The sequence below is a fragment of the Carcharodon carcharias genome, chromosome 20 (assembly GCF_017639515.1).
Source record: "Carcharodon carcharias isolate sCarCar2 chromosome 20, sCarCar2.pri, whole genome shotgun sequence".
NCBI lineage: Eukaryota > Metazoa > Chordata > Chondrichthyes > Lamniformes > Lamnidae > Carcharodon > Carcharodon carcharias.
Genome location: NC_054486.1, coordinates 82,342,144 through 82,367,100, shown reverse-complemented (window position 1 = coordinate 82,367,100; position 24,957 = coordinate 82,342,144). Strand labels below are relative to the sequence as shown.

Here is a 24,957-nt window from a genome sequence, read left to right as displayed (position 1 = left end):
AGGTTTCAACAGTAGATGAGGCAGGGGCAAGTTGGGCGATGATTGGGAGATGTAAATAGGTGGTCTTAGTAATGACACAAATGTGCGGTTGGAAGCTCATCTTGGGGTTGAATGTGGCACCAAGGTTGTAATTGGACTGGCTTAATCTAAGACTGTTGCCAGGGAAAGGGATGGAGTCAATAGTTAGGGAACAGAGTTTGGAGTGGGGTCTAAAAGCAATGGCATCAGTCTTTCCAATATTTAATTGGAGGAAATTTCTGCTCGTCCAGTACTGGTTGTCTGATAAGCAGTCTGATAATTTAACAATGATGGTGGTGAGGTAGAGCTGGGTGTCATCAGCATACACGTGAAAACTAACAACATGCTTTCATAAGGCTTCGTGGGTCATGTGCTATATATAGCTTACATATAGTATTTTGAACACCTCTGTAAAGCTATTGATCTGTGCTCTCACAAGCAAATGGTTCTATTGCTCTTGTTGTGGACTTTTTAAAAAGTACAATTTATTAATGTACAATTGTTTCTTTCCAGCATGCAATTGAGGCTCTTGGCGCTGGAGTGAATCCTGTAGATAATTCAGCTAACAATACAAGTCACTGGGAACTTGGTAGTGCCTTTTTCTTTGCTGGGACTGTGATAACCACAATAGGTAATTTAAAAAAATATTATTACCAATATTAATATTATATGTGAAAACAGTTTCACTACAATGTAAAGCAGTCCAGAATATCTGTGTGAAGTCTTCCCCTTTTATCTTTTACAATCCTCTTCTCTTCTTACATAAACTAGGTACATACCTTACCAGTGCTGTAACTAGGAATACAAATTTGTATGAGCCCTAACTTATAGTGGACAGGCAATGGCTGAAGTCTGCTGATCCCTCTTCTAGTGTGTATTCGCTTTATTCCCTATTTTGAATATTATCTACTGAATGCACAATTGGAGTAGGTATGATTCAAAATGAAAAAAAAAGGAGTTTTAAAAAATGATCATCTGGTGTGAAGTCTGAATTAAAGTTGAAGTGTGTTTGTGAACCACAAAATATGTTGAATGCAACAGGACTGAAAACACTCTGCTGTTAACTGTTTCCATATACATTGCACAAAAAACTTAGCCCTGATGCTATTTTTTTCTCCTTCTTCCTATTATTCCATTCTTAAAGTTTGTTTCCATTCCTGAATTTGCTACCAATTTGGGGGAAACTCACGATGTAATAATAACAAGCCAACCTTCCTTCACATTGATTACATTGTTCCTGTTCGTGCCTCGGAGCCTAGCTAGTGGCTCTGCTCTCCCCATTGAGTTCTCTTGTTGGCCGCTTGATCTGATCTTCTTCTGTTCTCTGCCTAAGGGCAGGTCTGACCCACAGCGCCACGACCTCCACTTTGGGTAAAAAGGTAAGGAGGCAAGTCCCTAATCCACCCCAGCCAGAATAGGTAGCAAACATGCTGTTGGCGTCATTTTTAAAAAATTCTTTCTTGGGGTGTGGGCGTCGATAGCAAGGCCATCATTTGAAAGTGGCTTGCTAGGCCATTTCGTTGAGGAGTTAACTGCATTGCTGTGGATTTGGAGTCACATGTAGGCCAGACCAAGTAAGGGTGATGATTTAATGGTCACCATTACTGAGACTAGCTTTCCATTCCAGATTTTATTAGTTGAACTTAAATTCTACCAGCCACCATGGTGGATTTGAACCCATGTCCCTAGAGCATTAGTCTGGGCCTCTAGATTAATGGTCCAGTGACATTATCACTGTGCCACTGTCTCCCCACCATATGATCCACATCCAACTGACCCCCAAAAAGGGTCCAAGCTGCTGTTGCAATGTACAAGTCATAGCCTGGAACTATAAATAGTAATGGTAGATATTCCAATTTTCATTCCATCACATGAATGACCAGGAATCTCTCCTACTTTTAGGACCTGTCATTTGTGTATATTGGAAGGATTTACTCAAGTTGATACTTGATACTCAAGTTGATACTCAACCAGTTTGACTGCATATAAACACACCTTCTTTAGGCATCAAGTTCTGGGGTGGGACTTAAACCTAGAGCTTCTGGCTCAGAGGCAGGGATACTACTCATTGTGCCACAAGACCTCATATGCTTTAATCTAATAGCCAAGAGCAATCCATTCCTGAATGATGCCCATGTGTTTAATGAATCTGGAGCATCTCATTAAGGATAAAAAGTGTTGGGTGAATCTGAAGGGACTATAAGGAAAGACTTACATTTATAAAGCACCTTCCACAACAACAGGAGCCCCCAAGTACTTTACAGCCAATGAAATACTGTTGAAATATAGCCACTGTTATAATGTAGAAAATATGACAGCTAATTTACACATAGCTAAAACCCACAAACAGAATTATGATAGGGATCGGCTAATCTATTGTTTGAGGGATGAAAGGGACTTTTTGACTGTATTGTAATTAGGAGTGCCTAGTTGATGTACTCTTGATGGGCTGTGCAAAAAAAAGGATAAAAATGCCACTTTGTAAAAAAACATACACATGCCTTACACCTAGCAAAATCCCCCATCTCCTCTTCATCAAGATAAATTCAACACTTGTCAAAAAGCAGTCATGCAGATTGAGACACCAGCAAGAATAATGACTGTTACTGTTGGTTCCTGCTGGCACAATTGTGATATGAATGGTATAAAATTAGTGAGGCTATTCAGTAATAGTTACAATGATGGTGGAGAATGATATAGATTATACCACAATCAGAAACTCTTCCTCTTCCTGCTTTTCTCCCTCTCGCCCATCAAAAATTTCTCACTTTTCATGCACATCACCTTCCTCAGGTCTTATACTTACAAAACAAACAAAAATAAACAAACACATAGCTGGCATTGGCTAAAGGTGATCTGTGCATCAGATTCCAGCTGCCAGATATCTCCAGCCTCATGCTTTCCTCTTTTTCTTCCCTGTCCTTCACACTCAGTGCACCACTGGTTGCTTCACCAACAAGTCCACATCACACTCACAGGTTGTCTGAGGGTTGGCTCAGCATGACTGGATGTTCATTATTTTTGCTGGCTTTTAAAAAATTTCAAATTGGAACTTTGCTGCCTTTGTTCTTGTTTACTTGGAGTGGAAAACTCCTGACATCACTCACAAAGTGGCTCACAGCTAAAGAGTTACTGGAGATTTTTCCCCTTTTTTCACCTCCCACTACAATAATGGGAGAAAATCTTGCAACATCATCAGTGCAGTTCATTTCCCCACCCAGGCTTTCTCATCCTCCCCACTTCCTCACACACAGGTTTTTTTTGGTTGACTGGAAGGAACTGGGATGCTAAATGCACCAGTGTATGAGAACCAGTTGAGAATCACTTGACTTTGCTGCATTTCTGGCACAGTATTCACATGGGCTTAGATTTGGGTGGGCCTGGTGCTAATTGGGTGGGCCATCTAGAACCCTGAGCTTTATTGCAATATCTTTCAATTAAGGGAGAACAGATTTTAAGATAAGTCCTTTTGAGAAAAAGCACTAGTTGCAAACGTTGGCTTTCCAAAATTATCCATGTTTCCTTCAGCAATTTTAGCCCTGTGGTCTGGAAACTTTTTAACTAAACCACACCATCTTTCTACCACTTTCTTTCTTGAGAAACCTCCTCAAAACCCATCTCTAATTATGCCTTCACTCATCTTTTATTGCTTGGTGGCTGTTTCTTTTCTGTGAAGTTATTTTGGACGCTCATTACATTAAAGGCACTATAAAAATAGAAGTTGTTGCATATGTTGGAAGAAAACTACATCATCCTGGTCTGCTGCACTCCCAAGGAAACATCATGGGTGGAACTTTACAAACACCCTGGGTGCGGGCTGGCAGGCTGGGAGGCTGCTAATTTGGGTGCTATGGTGGCAGTCACATTCCCATTGCTTAACTGCTTCTGCTGTTATTTTACCAGTGGTGAATGTGATGCAGGCCGCCTGCCTGCCCTTGGGCCAGTTGAGACCCTAAGTAGCTAATTAATGGCCACTTCAGGACCTCTTCCTGCTGTTGCTGGTATTTTACCAGCAGCAGCAGGAGGCATCCATGCTACATGACTAGGCTACCAGGCACTCTTGGTGGTGCTGCTGGGACTAGAGAGCTGCCGGGCCTCTGATTGGCTAGCTGCTCTCGGAGGCAGGATGTCTTCCTGGGGAGGGGGTAAGTCCCACTCTGAGCCAAATAGCAGTATGACAGCCGTAAAATCAGGCTAAGTGGAGGTGGGCAATCCTTGACTTAGAAGCTGGAGGGATGGGCCCAATACCTCCACATAAACTTCAACTGCACTCTACAGGTCAGATAAATGTTTTGATTTGTAATCAGCATATGTGAATTAGTGTTGTAAAAGAAAATGCATTTATAATCTGAAATGACAACCCTATCCTTCAATCTTTTAAAGACCCAATGTGAAACATAAGAACCTACAGTGTACAACCAAATCTTTGAAAATGTTTTTCATTACATTATGTAAAGATTCATTTTGAATTCAATGTGTCTCAATTAAAGATTCCATACTTTGCTGTAACTATTATAAGTGATAGTAATGTGGATAGAAGAAATGAATAAGCATGCTCTTTGTTTTTATCTTCTTAGTTAACAAGTAAATCAGCTATTGCTGAATTCTGCAATTATTGTTTAAAATCATTTTAGAGGTAAAATACATTTGATGACAATTGTGTGGAATGTTCAGTAATAATGTACTGAGAGATGGAATGTGGTGTGTTCTGCAAATTTGTAGCATGATTGGTATCTAGAAATGAGAAGAATGCTGTTTTTCTAGCAAGATCACAAACTGGTCTCATAATAAGGGTCCAAAACAAAAACAGAGACAGAAATACCTGGAAAAACTCAGCAGGTCTGGCAGCATCGGCGGAGAAGAGCACAGTTGACGTTTCAAGTCCTCATGACCCTTCAATAGAACTAATTAAAAATAGGAAAGGGGTGAAAATTCATTTTCATTTTTCATTTCATTTTTCACCCCTTTCCTATTTTTACTTAGTTCTGTTGAAGGGTCATGAGGACTCGAAATGTCAACTGTGCTCTTCTCCACCGATGCTGCCAGACCTGCTGAGTTTTTCCAGGTATTTCTGTTTCTGTTTTTGTTTTGGATTTCCAGCATCCACAGTTCTTTGCTTTTATCTCACAGTAAGGGTCTCTAGGTGACTAAAATGTTAGTTTTTTCAGCAGTGTGGTGTATTAGTATATGGTACCATTGTGTTAACAGGTAAGGAATTCTGAAATCCCATACCTTGTGTAGAGACAAGGGGAGTGCACTTAATTTTCAAAAGGCTTTTCTCAGAGTACTAATCAAAAGAGAAATACATTCAAAGTGGGGAGCTGCTCTTACCAAAATACATCAGTATCTGAAAAAAAGAGGTGAAGATCCTTCATCAATACGGTTCTGATGAAGATTTTACACTTGGAAGGTAGGATATTTTGGAAAACCCTGCCACCAAAAAGGCTGGCAGGGAATACACCCCTGTCCCACGGCCATGCAACACTCTGTGGAGTGTTAATTGGCTGGAGGCAGGCCTTCCATCCCCATTTGGAGAGGAAGTCTCAGCTCATTGGCCAGCAGCTCTCTGGGCCCAGCATTATTAGGAAATGAAGAACAGGATTAGGCCATTTAGCCCCTCAAACTTGTTTTGTGCTACAGAGGAAAAACAATTTCATAATTAAGCAAATTTTAATTTACAAATTAAATTCAATGATAATTCATCAACAATCTACTATGATAGTAGAACCCTTACTCAAAGTTCCATTGAGATGTGCCTTGGTAATTAGCTAAACATAGTTACTTTGTGCATGTAGATTAGGTCCAATTAGCATAATATTGAGCTGTTATCTATAATGGCATAACATTTACAACCTTCATGTATTATAAGCAAAGTATGCACAATTAATAACATGGAGAGATAATGCTGGTACCATTCATTTCTCATGCTTATTTTTTCCCTGATATGCAGGCAAAGTAAAAACTACAGAACAAAAATAGATTTATGACACTATATTTCAATCCATCATCTCTGAACTGTTTCTTCTGGGACATCACTGATTTTATCGGTTGAACATTTCTGTTGGGTACTTAGGACATTCAGATTTCAAAATAAGGTATCAAAGCTTCAGAACCTAAACAGAGAAACTGAATATCAGTTTTGGATTGCCATGGTTTCTAAACAGGTCTTTAATCATGGATTCTCTGATAAAACATTATATGCATTTCTTGCATTGCTGCAGTACACTGAACTAATCTACCTTTTTAGCACTGGACGAACTATATAATGGAGAAAAAAATTGTTTTTCAAGTAAGGATTAAGACACCTAGGATAAAAGACAGAGTAATAATTTAATGGTGCAGGTTTATAGCTCACTGACTGAACCCCAGTTGCCACTTCTATGCTATATCTTTTATGCCTTTCTCCAAACTGTTTGATGATCTCGTGTATTAATTCCTGACAACTATCCATTAAGTAGCAGGAGATCAGCATGTCTTTATTGTTATATCCCAAAATATGTTCTTATTTATTTTAATAGGTTATGGGAATATTGCACCCAGTACTGAAGGAGGGAAAATATTCTGCATCTTATATGCATTGTTTGGAATTCCTCTCTTCGGCTTTCTGTTAGCAGGGATTGGGGATCAATTGGGCACAATCTTTGGTAAAAGTATTGCAAGAGTGGAGAAAGTATTCAGAGTAAGTTGACAGATATTCATTATTTTATTATGTAATTTTATGCGCCATGAATTCTTTGGACTACAAGTTGTTCATTCCCAGAAGGTTTTGATATACCAAACAACCAAGAAATTAACAAAGTACAAACTGAATATATATTTAGCAAAGATTACATCATTATAGATTCAAACGTTCACATGTTTCACTCTATTAATATAACATAGTTTTCCCTTCATAGAAAAATTAATAGTTCACACTTCCTTTCGTGCATTATGAGAAAATGATCCACATATGAACAGATATCAAAATAACTATGGCAATCAAAGTAGAAACTTGACCAAAGCATTGTTTTTTTAATGGAACAAACTAACTAGATGCTAAAGGATAAATAATATTATATCAAACCATCCAGGAGCTACATTTAAATTTATTATATATTTTAAATTATTTTTGCATGGTGGACGTCACTGACAAAGCCAGCATTTATTGTCCCTGAGAAGGTAACTGAGCCTTATTCTTGAACTGCCCCATAGTTGTCTTGATAAAACTGAATGGCTTGCTAGGGCACTTTGGTGGGAAGCTAAGAGTCAATCACATTGGTGTTGGACTTGAATAATGTATAGCAGGTAATGACGGCAGACTTCCTTTCCTAAAGGACATTAGTGAACCAATTGGATTTTTACAACTATCTGACAGCTTCATTTTCACTTTTATTGGTACTAGTTATTTATCTCTAGAATTTTTAAAAACTGAACTTAAATTCCCAAATACCCATTGTCTTGTTCTCTAGATTATTAGCCTAGTAACAAACATGTGCACTCCTGTACCCAATGTCATTCTAATTATTTTTCAGCCACTGAAACTATCAAAAGAAAATCCCACTGTCATTGATTAATAATTTAATGTCATGTGGAGTTAAAGTAAAGCACCCTTACAAATACCACATCCAGAACCAAGAATGTTTGTTAGCCTCAAAAATCCATATTCTTGTTTTAAATTAACTTGACATTTTTATAAAGTAGGTGATTATTTCGTTTTTAAGACCCTAAAGTAGACAACAAAAAAACTATTTTATTCTGCATATACCCCCAATTCTGATGAGAGTCAGTTTTGAGATGGACTGGTGCAGGGAAAAAGAGGGACTTGAAAAATAACTATGCCTTGTTAATGTAGGAATGATCTGCAACAAGGTCTTTGTTTAGCATATGTGATGATTTTAGAATTAGTACTGAAACTTGAACATTTAGTATTGTTACAATCTCAGTAGAGATCAGTAACTTTTAAAAACTTTTCTGAACCCTCAGTTATTAACCAAAAGAATTATGCCCCAAGATTCCATGTTTTAAACACAAACATTAACTGTAGAAATTGTAAACAAAGCAAGCATTACTAACTTAACATTATATTTTTATGAACACGTAGGGCAGGATTTTTCGCTGAGCAGGCAGGCACAGGCCCGACCTGCTCGAGCATAAAATGACACGCGATGATGTCGCGCGATACTTTGGTTGGCGGGAGCGTGAGGGAGTTGGCAGCGCGCCTGCCGACAATTAAGTGGCCTATTAAGGCCATTAACAATGTAATTGAATTACATTTTTCGCCTTATGGCTGGCAGGCAGGCAAAAAGGTTTTTTGCGAAACCTCATCCACGGGCGGGATGAGGTTTCGATCTATTGTTAAACAAAAAAAAAAACAATTTCACCCTAATTTCTAACATGTCCTGGCTCATGTGACAGAGTCACACGAGGGGACATGTTTTTTTAACATTTTAAAAATCTTTATTTTTAATTTTCAAAACTCTTCATCTCCCTGAGGCAGCTCTGTGCCTCAGGGAGCTTTTCCTGCGCGAACTTGCACTCTCGCCCTTCTCCCCCACAGGCAGTGCTGAGCACTGAAGCGTGCGTTTCATGCTGGGTGGGCTTTGATTGGCCCACCAGCGTGAATCGTGGTCCAGCCCTGGTTGCGGGCGGTGGTTGGCTGCCCGACTGTTCTCACCTGCTCCTGCGAAGACTGCCCGATGAGGGAAAAATCCTGGCCATACTTTAAACCCAAAGATCTCAGCAGAACATTCCCTGTTCCACTTTTACTTCCACCCAAGATTTCCCCTGTACTTTAAGGGATTGTGAAGGTTCTATCACTTCTCCTGGGATCAAACCAAGGCGTGTCACTGGTGTCAGGAATTCACTTTGATTTTCCTCAGAGCCCCCACAATTTTCCGAGTTATGAGATTTCTTGGGGTTCTTCCACTAGCATCTGGCTAGGCAAACCTCCTAACTTTCCTTCAACGCTCCCCAGTTCAAGGATGGGTCTCACCGCATTCTTGCTCAGTGACTCCAAATCAGAAAAGACCCTTAGTTTCTGATAGCCCTTTGCACCTGGTTCCAGCTCCTTTACAGCTCCTGGCAGATTTTTGCCTCTGCCTGTCTCAAAGCCATTCCCAAGCTGACTGCCTGTTTCTGTGAGAAATCTCCCAAATAAACACAAAAAACAAAAAAATAAACTCCCTGCAATCTATCCCCATGGCAATGTGGTACACCTGGGATGTCTCAGATAGAGATTCATACTAATTGTCTCCAATTCCAAAACTGCTCCGTTGTTCTGGGAAACCATTTAAATAATTTAAACACCTTATTGATATGGCTGTAGCCATCTCCGCCATAAAGCTCAGAGAATTAGCCCATTGTTTAGTCTCCAATACTTCCCACCATGACCTTAATAAACAATTATAGGTCACTCTTGGATTTGCTATCATTTTAAGTTTGCTTACCTGTTTCTCAAAACAAGGGTGGAATCATCCGTGTCCACTGACATTGGGCATGTTTGGTGGTGTGAGCGGACAATATGGTGAGAAGGCCAAAAATCGGTTTCATGATGTTGTGAAACCAGTTTGTGATCATCCGCTCAGTCCGTCAATGGCGGGTTACATCTCTCGCTATCAGACGTCAGGAACTTCACTCTAATACACCTGCATAAGGTTAGCCCGCCGGACTCATCCCCCCATGCTGGATCATCTGCCCATTTCGGCGTGATAGCGCACCTATGTGTTTCACATAAGCGATGTGCACATGCCGACCTACACTTCTCTCGAGAATTTGATGTTTGTTTGCCTAGCTTGCTTCAGGCAGCGCTCGCAATCATCAGCGCCAGGCTTCGCAGATAGCACCACATCATTTTTAGGTGGGCTTACGGGCAGATCTCTACCTACTGGACCAGCCATAAGGTGGGGATGACTTTGTATGGCTGCAGGGCTAAGATTAGCTTGGGGAAGGGGAAGAAGTGGCCTCAGGCAAAGGAAGAAGCTGCAGGATGAAGGCTGTACTAGGGAACTGGGGTGTAACTGGGCTTGTGTGGGGGCACAAGTTGATCTGTGTAAGTGGCCTGAAGATGGCGAGGATTGAGGAGGCAGTCTCCAGAGGAGATGAGGCCACATGGAGATGTGAGGGTGTGTGTGAAAGAATGAGTGGTGATGTCCTGTGAACTGGCAGTGAGTGAGATGCCAGTGCTTATGTGATGGGTCTGAGTGTGGGAATTTAGAGTGATGAGATGATTGCCATACCCTCGCAGCATAGGTGAGGTCATTCATCCTCTATCTGCATTGGATGGCCAACCTCCTCTGTGCAGCTTTGGCACTGATTACCACTGCCATCGCCTACCAAGCCAGAGTGGTAATGTTGCCACCCCTCCTAGGCCAGAGCGGGGCTAGAAGACCATGGCGAGCCTCCACAGCATACAAAAGGTGCTAGAGGGATGTGTCACTATGGCCCCTGGCATGCTGAAGTGGGAAGGTGATGGTGTGGTGGGCGAATGACAGCCTGCCCGCCATGGAAATGGCATGTTTCCCGGGAATGCATAATTAATATGGCGGGTTCGGGATGATGCGGCGTGAAAAGCTGCCATTGTGGCCGGTGCGCAAAACCTCATTTTACCCGCCTACTACAGCACTTAGTGCAAATCTGGGATGATTCCATCTCAAGTGTTTTCATTTGTCCTACATTTTAAAATTTCAATCCCCAACCGTAAATTTATACATTTAAAACATATGAATCATAAAATTAGATATTCATATCAATGTGTGGGATGTGAATTAATTCTCCTGATTTCTACACCAGAACATTTAATGCATATAATAATTTAATTAAGTCACTACAGATGATAAGTAGCAGGAATTTAAACATTTTATGAGAGTAATAATTTTGTTCAATTCAAAGGATCTATCAAAGGTTTTATCAGGCAATGTACAGTTCATGGAATGTAAATCCAAGAGATGTGATTTTGGAAATAACTAATAACAAAAATGTGTTCTGCTGTATCTTAATTTGAGCTATTGCTCACTTAATTTACTTTTCAACAATGAGGAAATAAACATTAGCTGTATTGGCTGTGCATAAAGCAAATTCATAATTCCATAGAACCTTTTCAAAGACTACTTCATGGGAAAACGTGTGTGACAGTACATTATTACAAGCAGTAGAAGGACATATGTTTTCACCTTCTACTCTCTGTGTGGCATTGGTTGTACTATCAGTGGAGTTCAGGCCTTTTTTCATATAGAATACTGGAAAACTTTAGACAGATCACCTTAGGTGACTTAATACATCCTTGCAGATGTTTATAGAGCAGTCTAATTATTTACCAGGTAGCAAAGCTATCATCCTACTGTCTCAACAAAACAATGGTGTGTGACACCTTTAGACTTAAAGAGGGAAGAAAACAAAGTAAAACAAATTTTAAAAATTGCTCCTTTTGCATTATTGTATTAGAAGTATGTTGCAATCTACCTTCTTTAAGGAATTAGACTTTTTGGTAGAATATGAGTAATTCAGGAGACATTGGAGTCACAATCCCCTACATTATATGGCTAAATGTGTGCAATTTTTTTTTTACTTTCAATTATTAATCATTACACAACATCCTAACTTTGAAGGGAACATTGAAAAGTGTAATGCAGCTCTTTCCAGTTAAACGTACCTGCTGAACAGCTGAATTAGATTTGGCATATCACTACAAATGCCATTATCAATAAGTCATTAAAGCTGGTCTCTGGTGTGTAATTTGTAATGGTTGCAATAATTCCAAAACCTAGTGAAATTTCAGCCATAGTTTGTTAATTAACTATATTAAAATGTAAATATATGGATCATTAGACTAAATTTGCTGGATTACCAAGGTTGTCAACAAAGACAGCTTAAAGAATACATTGAAAAGACCTTGCCCAAAGTTGCTTGTGGAGGTTTCAAAGACAAAACAAATCTGCATCTTTAAATCCTGGCTTGATAGTTCATGAAATATCCTACACCACCCAATAGTTCTTCCAAATGATCTATTCCCACTGGAGTTCAGAAACTAACATCCATTAAGGTTCAAATTACTCTTTCTCAGTGGGCATGTTTATCAGGTCCTGGCCTGGCTGCTGGATGGAGTGCTGCATAACAGTGTAACAGTGCACACCAAAATTAGCCCTGCCACATTTTGTCATTCAGTTGTAAAGCTGTACTAATGATGGTGAAGTTTATGATAAAGATGTACTGTTGATGGAAAGTTTATGATAAAGGCTATCATGCCTTTCGGGGAATTTATTAGGTGACATCAGATCTGAAGGAAATGGAGACAGAGTTTGGGTCAAAGTTCCAGTCAGGCTTGAAACAGCTCTGGGGTCAGATTGCCTAACTGGGGGCTGGAAGATTGATTGTTTCTAAAGGGCAGGGTTCATGGGTTGATCTTTGACCTGATTTCACCACCCCCCCCCCCACCCCCCCACAACCCCCCAAACAAAATCAAGAGTGGCTGGCCTGGGGGAGATCCTGAGTTGCCCTGGGAATTTCCCCATTTACACCTTTAAAGGGCTTCATTGGAACTCATGCCAGTTGAAATTTGGGTTGAGTTAAGCTGAGGCCATAGGAAAGGTGCCAGACATTGCCGGATGTAAAATAATAAATCCTGGAGGGGATTGATTATTTTGTGCTGCCAGAGCTATAGCTCCATTGGAATCACAAATATTTCAGTGCTGGTTCCTCTTAACCTGGGACCAGCCTTGTTGCGCAACAGGGATGTGTGTTTGTGCGTGTCCGTCTGTCTCTTCAGTTAGGCAGATTGGGAGTGGGTTCCGCCCTGGCCTTGTGCCACCAGCTCTGAACACACGGATGACCCCACCCCACAATTTGGGATGAAGTTAGTGTCATTTAAAATGGATCCATCAAAAATTTGGCAGCCCCACTTCCTCACATTGATTGAGCCAGCCAAGCAATCTGAATTGGGTTTATTTATTCAGATTTGTCCTGCATCCCATATGTTTTTTTAAAAATTTGATAGTTCTTTCCTTATGCCACATTTGACTGAGATGGCAGTTAATCAACCGGTATTGCTCTTGATTACAGTACTAGGAGGTGTGCAAGAATGCCCTGGTTTGTCGTGCCTTTTCATTTTTCCTCCAGCCTTTGTGGAAATATCTTGCTTTTGCTCTACACCTCACGCTGATAGCATCTGATAGCATGGCTAAGGATAGAAATTCACCATATGGTCAATTGGAAAGGAGAACCCAAATCCTACCATTTTATGGCATAGTGCTTTGAAGTGTCAACATGCTGTGCTACCCATCCTATCCTTCAATGCAGAGTTTCAGATCAGTTTGGACTTCAGATGGCTCTTGCGCACATTTCAGGTAAATGTAGTAATAGGGCACTGTGAGTGGTAACTGCAAACCACATCAAAAAGATGATATTATTTCAATATTCTAATGCAGGCTTTGACTTCATGAATCTAAAAATCAAAGTATGAACTCCACATTCAGTTTTGGGTTAGTATTTGCACAAACTGTTTCGTGGTTTTGGGACCATTAGCAGAACTGCTGGAGAAATGACAAAAACCGCTGGAAATAGCTGTTTAATACAGTTTCTCCAGATATTCCACTAAACTGCTGCTGAAGTTTTGTCAGGCAATCAGGAGGATCTTGTGAAAAAAAATCTCTTAATGGTCTTAAATCCAATTCAGAAACGGGTCAACTGTCTCTGACAGCCATTCAACAACTATTCTTTTAAATTCCTGGCTCAGATGTTTAGAGAGCTTATTTATGAATTTAATTATTTTTCTTTAAATGTTACACTAAATTTTATATTTATGAGTAATATTAATGCTGGCAACTCGGCCCCCAACAATGTCTTGTTACACCACTTCCTACAACAGTCATTTGTGATCTTTCACTTGTTAATTTACTATCAAATTAGAGAAAGTCTTATATCCTGGGCACATGCTCATTGGTGTAAAATCAACAAAGTTCATTTCACATAAAACCCTTACACCAAGCAGAGAGAGGTGACTGTAGGCACACTTACTTTCTAAAAATCAGTCAATGACAAATTCACAGTCCTCCCACTGCTGGCTGTACTAGGAAATGTGAAAGAATGATTTGCTTTCATCTAGCAGCAGCGGCCCACATTTCTGCTGGTCTTGTGAACTGTCACCATACTTGCTGGCGTTACTTCTGGGCAGAGTACAGTGGCAGATGGAAAAGTAAATGAGTGCAGCAATGGGAAGCCAGTACAGTGCTGCTCTTCTCTAACTGGCACAGCAATGTAAATTCCATTTTCCTCTGACCGCTATCTTAAGAGATCCCCCAGAAGCTAAAGAGCAGTATAATAACTACTGCACCCCATCCCTCCATCCCCATAGAATGGAACCCAGGTCTCAGAGGTAAAGGATACAGCAGCATCTGACCCCCACCCGTGCTTTCTGCTAAAACTCATACCCAGAGGCATCACATCATCGAGTAGGAAAAATGTTCTATATACCAACATCATCTGGACTATTCAGATACAATTATTTTTAGCAAACAAAGCATTTTGCCATTTCAATATATAGTATTTAAATTAAATCAATTTCTGTCTTCAGCTGTAGATATAAATAAATATTAATCCCTTATCTCTTCTTTTCAGAAAAAGCAAGTGAGCCAAACTAAAATCCGAGTCATCTCCACAATCCTTTTCATTCTAGCGGGCTGCCTTGTTTTTGTGACTATTCCAGCAATTATTTTCAAGCACATCGAAGGTTGGACAACTCTGGACTCCATCTATTTTGTTGTTATCACCTTAACAACTGTAGGATTTGGTGACTATGTAGCAGGTAAACAGTGTACTGGCCTAAGAACATTTCAGGTACAAATTTAAGGCTTTAATAAATTTGCTTAGTTTATATATTTACTTGAATTGTTTGACAATCAACTTAACATTTATTTTGAAAGCAAAATGTTGCCGATGTTGGAAATCTGAAGTAAAATTGGAAAATGCTGGAAATACCCAACAGGCCAGGCAGCATCTGTGGAGAGAGAAATGTTTCAGGTCTGTGATCTTTCATCAGAGCTGTGAAAAATAATAGGCTTTGATAAAGTGAAAGGGGGGCAGATGGGAAAATGAACCAAAGAGAAAGGGCAGAATTTAGCCCTCAATGGGCGGGCGGGCCCCATCGGCTTGGCGGCGGGCGGGCAGCCGAACTCCGCAGCCGAAACGGGCCCTGCTGCCACTTTGGGTGGATGGGCCAATTAAGGCCCGCTCAGCGGGCCACCCGACAGGAAACACTATGCACTTCCTGTACGTGGGGAGGTTGTGGGTTGAGGGATTCCCCAACCGTCAAAGTGCGCGCATGCGCGTGAAAGAGCACACAGCTCCCTGAGACTAAGTGCATTCTCAGGGAGAGCGCTGACAGTTTGATAAACTTAAAAAATAGAAAAATACAAAAATTATTAACATGTCCCCCTCATGTGACAATGTCACACGAGATGGGACATGTTAATAAATATGACTAAAACTTTATTAAACTTTTTAAAAACTGACATGAAAGGTTTCATGTTTTCTCTATTCCTCGCTGGGGCTCCTGGCCTGCCCACCAACCTTAAGGTTGGACGGGCAGGGCCTTTAATTGCCTTAATTATCCTGTCAATGGCCTCAATTGGCCATTGACAGGTCGGCGTGTGGACAGCTGATTTCGGTGTCTGCCTGCCTTCCTGAATATTTAAGTGGGGCGGGATGACATAGGGGGTTCCCCCTGACATCATCCCGCGTCATTTTTGCATCAGCGAGCAGGCCCCACCCCCAACTCGCTGACAGAAAAATGCTGGCAAAAGTCTCTGATAGGTTGGAGGGCAGGAGAGATTAAATGATAAAAGATCTCATGATGTAAGGACAAAGGGAGTTGTATTGGTACAAGTAAAGAAACAAAATATGTGTCTCTAGGAGGTGTGAATGGCAGGATCATGAATAACTGCCGTCTGAAAGCAAAGAAAAGTAAATATGAAAGAAACGAGAGACTAATAAACTAGAAGTACAAGTAAATCACTGTTTCATCTGGAAGGAGTGTTTGGGGCCTTGGACAGTGAGAAGGGAGCAGATTGCATCCCCCATGCTTGCATGGAAAGGTGCCATAGGAACCGGGGGAGGTGTTGGGAATGTCTGAGGAGTGGACCAGGATATTGCAGATGGAATGTGCTGTTTTGGAATGCTGAAAGGGGAAGGGAGGGGAAGATGTGTTTCGTGGTGTCATCAAGCTGGGGGTGGTGGAAATGGCAGAGGATGATCTGTTGACTATGGTGGCTGGTGAGGTGGAAGGTGAGGACAAAGGGAACTTTATTCTTGTTCTGGGGGAAGGGGAAGAGGTGAGAGCAGAAGTACTTGAAATAGAACAGACACTGTCCAGGGCCCTGTTAACCATGGTGAGGAGGATTCCTCAGTTGAGGAAAAAGGAAGATATTGGAAGTGAACATGGAAGATTGCATCATCAGAATAGATATTTATTTCAGTCTATTATTAGCTCAGATCCAATTTGTATGACTAGAATAAGGGATAAGGATCAGGCTAAAATGTGTCTGACTAGGGATGAATGTAAATGAGTCAAAAATCTGAGCTATCCAAGATATTGTCTGCAAAGTTGGGCAGTATATAAGTCCATGATTAGGAAATAATGACATTCTGAGTTGATCTTTGGCAGGCAAAGCATTGCACTAATGGCTGTCTGAGTGACCCTGGCAATTTAAACATCCTGTCGCATAGATCTTACAAACTGCAGCTCTGCTATGGCTATGTCTAATTACAAGTACATCTGATTATTTCACAATCCAGAAAGGTGTCAACTATTTGTAATGAAAATAAATACATCGAGTGCAAACACAATTTTTAAAAAGTGTTCTCAATGCCCCAAGCATGCCAGGCTGTATATAAAATTCAGCTTTTTGGAACAATTGTACAAACTCTGGTGCATTATCAACTTTATGTTTTTATGCAAAGTTATCGGTCCATCATTTCAACCCAGGGCACAATCAGCAAAATGTGGCCAGAAAGCACTGGATGCCTTGTCTTTTTTGCCAAGGTTAGGTTATGCTGATGTTTCCACACAAACTCATTGGCGTAAATCTGAACAATTATGGCCTGAATCTTCCAATATGGGGAGAGGCAAATCGCTCAACTTAAGTTGCTGATGCATGTCAGGACCCTGAAACTGGCCCCTAACTTCCATGCTCCCCGTGTCGGATTTGGGGGGGGTACCCCAAAGATGCACCGGGGAATCACTCTGGGACGTTCCCAGGAAAGGGTTGGACGGAAATTGCCCAGAAATGCACACTTCCTCTGGAGAATTGTGCTGCACTGGGAACCATCCGAAAATGCGGTTTAAATCGCAAACTTTGCATGGTTCTGCCAGGGTTACACCAATAGTTCCTCAGAAAAACGTTAGAAGAATTAAAACCTCTTCTAACTTCTGAGTAATCATTGTAAAGACCTGGACCGACCCCACGGGACTCCCCCAACACCCCCAGCACCCTCCCCAACAACCACCCGCAACCCACCCACCCGACTTCTGATAATCCACACCCCCTGACTTCCGACACCCCCACCCCCAACTTCCGACAGCCCCCATCCCCCCCAACACTCCCCGAGCTCCGACATCTCCCATCCCCCCGACCTCTGTTACCCCCCACCTCTGACACACCCACCCCCACAGCCCCCAACTCTCATAATCACCGACACTCCACCACACCCTGACACCCACCACCTGCTCACCCCCGACTACCCTCACACCCCACTCCACCCCGCCTGAACTCCAACACCCTCCCAACACGCCCTGATCTTTGACACCCACCACCCGACCTCCCACACCCCCCACCCCCATCCCGACCTCCAACAGCCCACACCCCTCCGACCTCTGACACCCCCCACCCCACAACCTCTAATAGCCCTCAACCCCCACAGCCCCCAAACCCCCCCCAACCTCTTACCCTCCTGACTACCAACACCCCCCCACCACCACCCGACCTCCAACACCCCCCAACCCCCCCGAACTCCGACATCACCTCCAGGCAACCGACAAACCCCACCCCACCCCCGACACCCAACCACTGACATCCCCAACACCCCCGAACTCCTACATCCTCCCCCCTCCGAACTCGGACACCCCCATCACCTCTGAACTCCAACACTCCCCCGATCTCCAACAGCATCCCCTGAACTCCGACAATCCCCACCCAAACGCCCAGATCCCACCCCCGACCCGAACACCCAGGCCCATCCCCAACTGACACCACCCCCCCAGACCTCCAACCCAACACCCCAGATCGCCCCCAGATACCCGCACCCTCCAAATCCTATCCTCTTACCTTAGACACTTACCTTCTCCCTGGTCTGTCAATTTCCCCGGCCCTTTAAACTTACCTGCTTTACGGCAGCAAGTGCTGTAAAAAACGGGGTGTGGCCTCTTTGACTATGTTGGAGCTAGACTTTGCTGGGGCTCTGCGAAGAGTCTTTTGATGTAGGCCCCAAGCAGCTCCAGCGAAGAAGTGTCAATGTTATTTTTAAGACCAGGTAAGCAGGTATTTATTTCTTCTAATTCCTGCAGGCCAGCAGTTTCCAAAGCTAGTCAGAGGTTATGGCTGATGTCTCGCACATGTTTGGTACTGACGCAGGAAATTTGAACTTCACATTGCTGGTTTTACCCGGATTGTTGCATGATTCCCTACAACTGTGGGATCAGAAGGCCAAAACCATGGAGACTTGAGCTGGTGCCCTATATCTACTCTGGTTTTTACACAGATTTACTTAGAGTTTTTCCGAGCAGGTTTAAAGCCTGCTCAGGAGTGGAGCTCCAAGTAAATTAGCTGGGGTGTCAAAACGCTCTAGCACCTTGGCACCCCCCAACAATGATCACTTCCCCCCCACCCCCGACAATGCTCATCCCTCTCACAGCAATGCTCGACCACCACCCAACCCCCCCCTCCTGTAAAGTGCTGTAAAACAATGTTCACTACTCCCTCCTGGCAATGCTCACCACTCGCAACAACGTTCCACTCCTAACAATGTTCATTCCCTCCTGACAATGCTACCCCCCAAACCTGACAGTATTCGCCACCCTTCCTACCCCTCTTCCAACAACGCTCATGCCCCATCCTGACAAAGTTCATCCCAGGCTTGAAAGGAATTTTGTGTGTGTTGGGGGCGGGTGGGGTGAACATTGTCAGGGGTGAAACAAAAACAGTATTACCTGGAAAAACTCAGCAGGTCTGGCAGCATCGGCGGAGAAGAAAAGAGTTGATGTTTCGAGTCCTCATGACCCTTCGACAGAACTTGAGTGAATCCAAGAAAGGGGTGAAATATAAGCTGGTTTAAGGTGTGTGTGGGTGGGGGGGGGATTGGGTAGGGGGAGAGAAGTGGAGGGGGTTGGTGTGGTTGCATGGACAAACAAGCAGTGATAGAAGCAGATCATCAAAAGATGTCACAGACAACAGAACAAAAGAACACATAGGTGTGAATGGATGGTAGGGCACTCAAGGTATAGCTCTAGTGGGGGTGGAGGGAGCATAAAAGATTTAAAAATATTTAAAAATAATGGAAATAGGTGGGAAAAGAAAAATCTATATAATTTATTGGAAAAAACAAAAGGAAGGGGGAAACAGAAAGAGGGTGGGGATGGAGGAGGGAGCTCAAGACCTAAAGTTGTTGAATTCAATATTCAGTCCGGAAGGCTGTAAAGTGCCTAGTCGGAAGATGAGTTGTTGTTCCTCCAGTTTGCGTTGGGCTTCACTGGAACAATGCAGCAAGCCAAGGACAGACATGTGGGCAAGAGAGCAGGGTGGAGTGTTAAAATGGCAAGCGACAGGGAGGTTTGGGTCATTCTTGCGGACAGACCGCAGGTGTTCTGCAAAACTGTCACCCAGTTTACGTTTGGTCTCTCCAATGTAGAGGAGACCACATTGGGAGCAACGAATGCAGTAGACTAAGTTGGGGGAAATGCAAGTGAAATGCTGCTTCACTTGAAAGGAGTGTTTGGGCCCTTGGATGGTGAGGAGAGAGGAAGTGAAGGGGCAGGTGTTGCATCTTTTGCGTGGGCATGGGGTGGTGCCATAGGAGGGGTTTGAGGAGTAGGGAGTGATGGAGGAGTGGACTAGGGTGTCCCAGAGGGAATGATCCCTACGGAATGCCGATAGGGGGGGGTGAAGGGAAGATGTGTTTGGTGGTGGCATCATGCTGGAGTTGGCGGAAATGGCGGAGGATGATCCTTTGAATGCGGAGGCTGGTGGGGTGATAGGTGAGGACAAGGGGGACCCTATCATGTTTCTGGGAGGGAGGAGAAGGCGTGAGGGCGGATGCGTGGGAGATGGGCTGGACACGGTTGAGGACCCTGTCAACGACCGTGGGTGGAAAACCTCGGTTAAGGAAGAAGGAGGACATGTCAGAGGAACTGTTTTTGAAGGTAGTATCATCGGAACAGACGCGACGGAGGCGAAGGAACTGAGAGAATGGTATGGAGTCCTTACAGGAAGCGTGGTGTGAGGAGCTGTAGTCGAGCTAGCTGTGGGAGTCGCTAGGTTTGTAATGGATATTGGTGGACAGTCTATCACCAGAAATTGAGACAGAGAGGTCAAGGAAGGGAAGGGAAGTGTCAGAGATGGACCATGTGAAAATGATGGAGGGGTGGAGATTGGAAGCAAAATTAATAAATTTTTCCAAGTCCCGACGAGAGCATGAAGCAGCACCGAAGTAATCATCGATGTACCGGAGAAAGAGTTGTGGAAGGGGGCCGGAGTAGGACTGGAACAAGGAATGTTCCACATACCCCATAAAGAGACAGGTATAGCTGGGGCCCATGCGGGTACCCATATTAATTTTGCTTCCAATCTCCACCCCTCCATCATTTTCACATGGACCATCTCTGACACTTCCCTTCCCTTCCTTGACCTCTCTGTCTCAATCTCTGGTGATAGACTGTCCACCAATATCCATTACAAACCTACCGACTCCCACAGCTACCTCGACTACAGCTCCTCACACCCCTCTTCCTGTAAGGACTCCATACCATTCTCTCAGTTCCTTCGCCTCCGTCGCGTCTGTTCCGATGATGCTACCTTCAAAAACAGTTCCTCTGACAAGTCCTCCTTCTTCCTCCTTCTTCCTTAACCGAGGTTTACCACCCACGGTCGTTGACAGGGCCCTCAACTGTGTCCGGCCCATCTCCCGCGCATCCGCCCTCACGCCTTCTCCTCCCTCCCAGAAACATGATAGGGTCCCCCTTGTCCTCACTTATCACCCCACCAGCCTCCGCATTCAAAGGATCATCCTCCGCCATTTCCGCCAACTCCAGCATGATGCCACCACCAAACACATCTTCCCTTCACCCCCACTATCGGCATTCCGTAGGGATCGTTCCCTCCGGGACACCCTGGTCCACTCCTCCATCACCCCCTACTCCTCAACCCCTCCTATGGCACCACCCCATGCCCACGCAAAAGATGCAACACCTGCCCCTTCACTTCCTCTCTCCTCACCGTCCAAGGGCCCAAACACTCCTTTCAAGTGAAGCAGCATTTCACTTGCATTTCCCCCAACTTAGTCTACTGCATTCATTGCTCCCAATGTGGTCTCCTCTACACTGGAGAGACCAAACGTAAACTGGGTGACCGCTTTGCAGAACACCTGCGGTCTGTCCGCAAGAATGACCCAAACCTCCCTGTCGCTTGCCATTTTAACACTCCACCCTGCTCTCTTGCCCACATGTCTGTCCTTGGCTTGCTGCATTGTTCCAGTGAAGCCCAACGCAAACTGGAGGAACAACAACTCATCTTCCGACTAGGCACTTTACAGCCTTCCGGACTGAATATTGAATTCAACAACTTTAGGTCTTGAGCTCCCTCCTCCATCCCCACCCTCTTTCTGTTTCCCCCTTCCTTTTGTTTTTTCCAATAAATTATATAGATTTTTCTTTTCCCACCTATTTCCATTATTTTTAAATATTTTTAAATCTTTTATGCTCCCCCCACCCCCACTAGAGCTATACCTTGAGTGCCCTACCATCCATTCACACCTATGTGTTCTTTTGTTCTGTTGTCTGTGACATCTTTTGATGATCTGCTTCTATCACTGCTTGTTTGTCCCTACAACCACACCAACCCTCTCCACTTCTCTCCCCCACCCCAACCACCACCCCCCCGCCCCCCCCACCACCACCACCACCACCACCACCACCACCACCACCACCACACACACACACATTAAACCAGCTTATATTTCACCCATTTCTTGGATTCACTCAAGTTCTGTCGAAGGGTCATGAGGACTCGAAACATCAACTCTTTTCTTCTCCGCCGATGCTGCCAGACCTGCTGAGTTTTTCCAGGTAATTCTGTTTTTGTTTTGCATTTCCAGCATCCGCAGTTGTTTTTGTTTTTATCATTGTCAGGGGTGAACGTTGTTGGGAGTTGAAGCTGTGCAGTTTAGGAGGCTGACAAGTCCATTTAAAAACAGATCTTAAGGGGCATGTCTTCAGTTCCTAATGAAAAAGGGGTGTAGCTTATCTGGAATTACGCTCATCACTTGGTCTCCTGATTCTGCTCATTACTGGATTCAAACTGGAGCCTGGATCGGAAAGTGCAAATGTTCTAGTGTAAAGTGGTAAGGTTGAAGCCCAGTCAGCGGCAGGCACACCTGCTCTGCCACTGACTGGAAGATTGGGCCAATGTTATCAACATCTCTGTATGAGGTACAATCAGCAGAAACTCACCTTTCTAACCTGGGAGCATAGCAGTTTTATGGTAAATGATCTTTTGAACCAATGTAAAAGTTGGTACATACTCAGCACATAAAGTGGTTGTGCACAACTCACGCTTAAAATTCTGCAATCTTTGGCACCTTTTCATTTTCGTCTATATTATTAAGCTGATAGCTAGGAATAAATCATGTGGAGACTCTATGCCAATTTTATGTAATTTATTTTGATTATCCAGTGATTGAGTTTTAAAGCAATGTGCCACTAATGACGAAATCCGCTTCGATCGGATATTCCTCCTGATGCTGCCTTTTAAAAGTTAGCTGCCCACTTTGGCTGAGCTATAGGCACAGTTGAGCAGAACTTACATTAAATAGATAACAGTTCACACTTATGACACCAGGGGTTTCGACATTTGGAGCAACAATTATGTGGTATGTCACATTGTTACTCCATGTATGTGACTTTGCAATGATATTTTTACATGAAAAATTTAGTTTTTTGGTAGTTTGGTGTAATTTTCTCAAATATTTAACTTAAAAATCTGTACTTTACATAAGTTTTTTTCTAAAAATGACTGGGCGTATGGGACTCGAAGTTGGATCTTTGATATTTAATAATTAATTTTACTTCTGCTACAGCCTTTTATGTTGCTTGATCTAAGATTATTTCTGCGGCAACATAACAATCCCAGGGTGGCTACGACGTATGCTTCAATAAAATTCAAACCATAATAATGAGTAATTATTTGCATTCCTATAATGCAAAATATTGATGACTTATAATACAAGAATCTGAAGGCAAGATTCTGCGTATGATTTTGGAATATACATCAATGCAATAGTGGAAGTATTTCAACCACTTGCATTGTGTAGTGAAGACAATCATATGCATATCTGAAGCTTTAGTTGCTAACAAACCAGACGTAATATTCATTTAAGAGAGTTAGATATGGATTGATGTGCATTTGCAAGGCACCTTTCAGTACGATTTTTTTGTAATGCCATTACAGTTGTAATGAAGGGGCAGAAATTTTAGGTCGCTGTGCGGGCACGCACCTGACCCGATTGGACGTGAAATCGCACCAGATGACGTCAGATGAACGTCCCGACGTCATCCCACGCTCATGCGATATTTCGGTCAGCAGGTGCGCGCGATAGTTAGAAGCGCCCCCGCTGACAATTAAGAGGCCTATTAAGGCCATTAAAGTTGTAATTAACTCTGAGTTTTCATGGTCTGTCCAACCTTATGGTTGGTGGACGGTCAAATTGGCCAGCTGGACTTTGCACTTTTCTTGAAAGCTCATCCAAGGGTGGGATGAGGTTTCTGTTATTAAATTTAAAAAAAAAAATAAAAATCTATGGACAGTATTTTTATCATGTTTATGTCCAGGTGACTGATTGTGATGCGTGGACATTTTTTTTTCATGATTTGTAAAACAATTAGTTATTGGTTTTCAAATCTTCAGCTCCCTGGGGCAGCAGTCCGCCTTCAGGGAGCTTTCATTCCCCGCTTGTCCGTGCCCATGCTTACGTCAGTGCCCGCCCTCCTCCTGCCCCCATCCCAGCAGTGCTGAGCATTTTGCTTTGCGCTTCACATTGTCAGTTAATTGGCCAGCCAGGGTGAAGTCATGGTTGGGGGCCGATCGCGGTTGGCGGTCAGTTTCCCGGATGCTCCCGGACCCACCGACCTAAAAATCCTACCCAAAGAAATGCAAAAGCTAATTTGCTTGCTGCAAGTTCTCACCAAGGGCAATGAAATAAATGATCCGATAATCTTTTTTAGATTCTGGTTGAAGGATTAATGTTAGCCAGGATGCAAACAACTACCACAATAACTAAATTGTTGCTATATCAGTTCTATTAGTCTTTTGCGCTGCTGTTGGAGTTTCCTTTTTTATAAGTACCACTCCTTTTGAAAACATCCCCATAAACTGCAGTACAATAATGCCTTGACTTCAATATCAATTTATTAGCTAGTTTTCCTTTGTTGGAGAAATTGTACGATGACCATGTTGCAGTTTTAGTAAGTTTAGAAACGAATGGAGAAAATACAAGAGTGAACTGTTTATTTCAAATGCATTCATTTCTATTATTCTATCCCACCTTGTTTTACACCTGTTTTTCTCTTGCATTATCCTCTGGGGATGCACGCTGCTAGATCACCACCCTGCTCTGTCAGACAGAAAAAATATGAAACTTGATGGACCTAAACAGGCTGAAACTAACAACAAAATTGGGCGAGCTAATGATAAATGAAGCACACATTTC

General features: G+C 43.0%; 1 protein-coding gene across 1 annotated transcript in view; it reads left to right on the top strand.

Moving 5' to 3' along the window:
* The window catches only part of LOC121292644 (potassium channel subfamily K member 10-like), a 37,247-nt gene that overhangs the window by 3,695 nt on the left and 8,595 nt on the right, over positions 1-24,957 (top strand). Inside the window, exons 2-5 of the mRNA XM_041214885.1 lie at positions 532-649; positions 6,537-6,697; positions 13,979-13,984; positions 14,605-14,791. Of these exons, the coding sequence (XP_041070819.1) occupies positions 532-649; positions 6,537-6,697; positions 13,979-13,984; positions 14,605-14,791 (472 nt within the window). The remainder of the gene's footprint in view (positions 1-531; positions 650-6,536; positions 6,698-13,978; positions 13,985-14,604; positions 14,792-24,957) is intronic.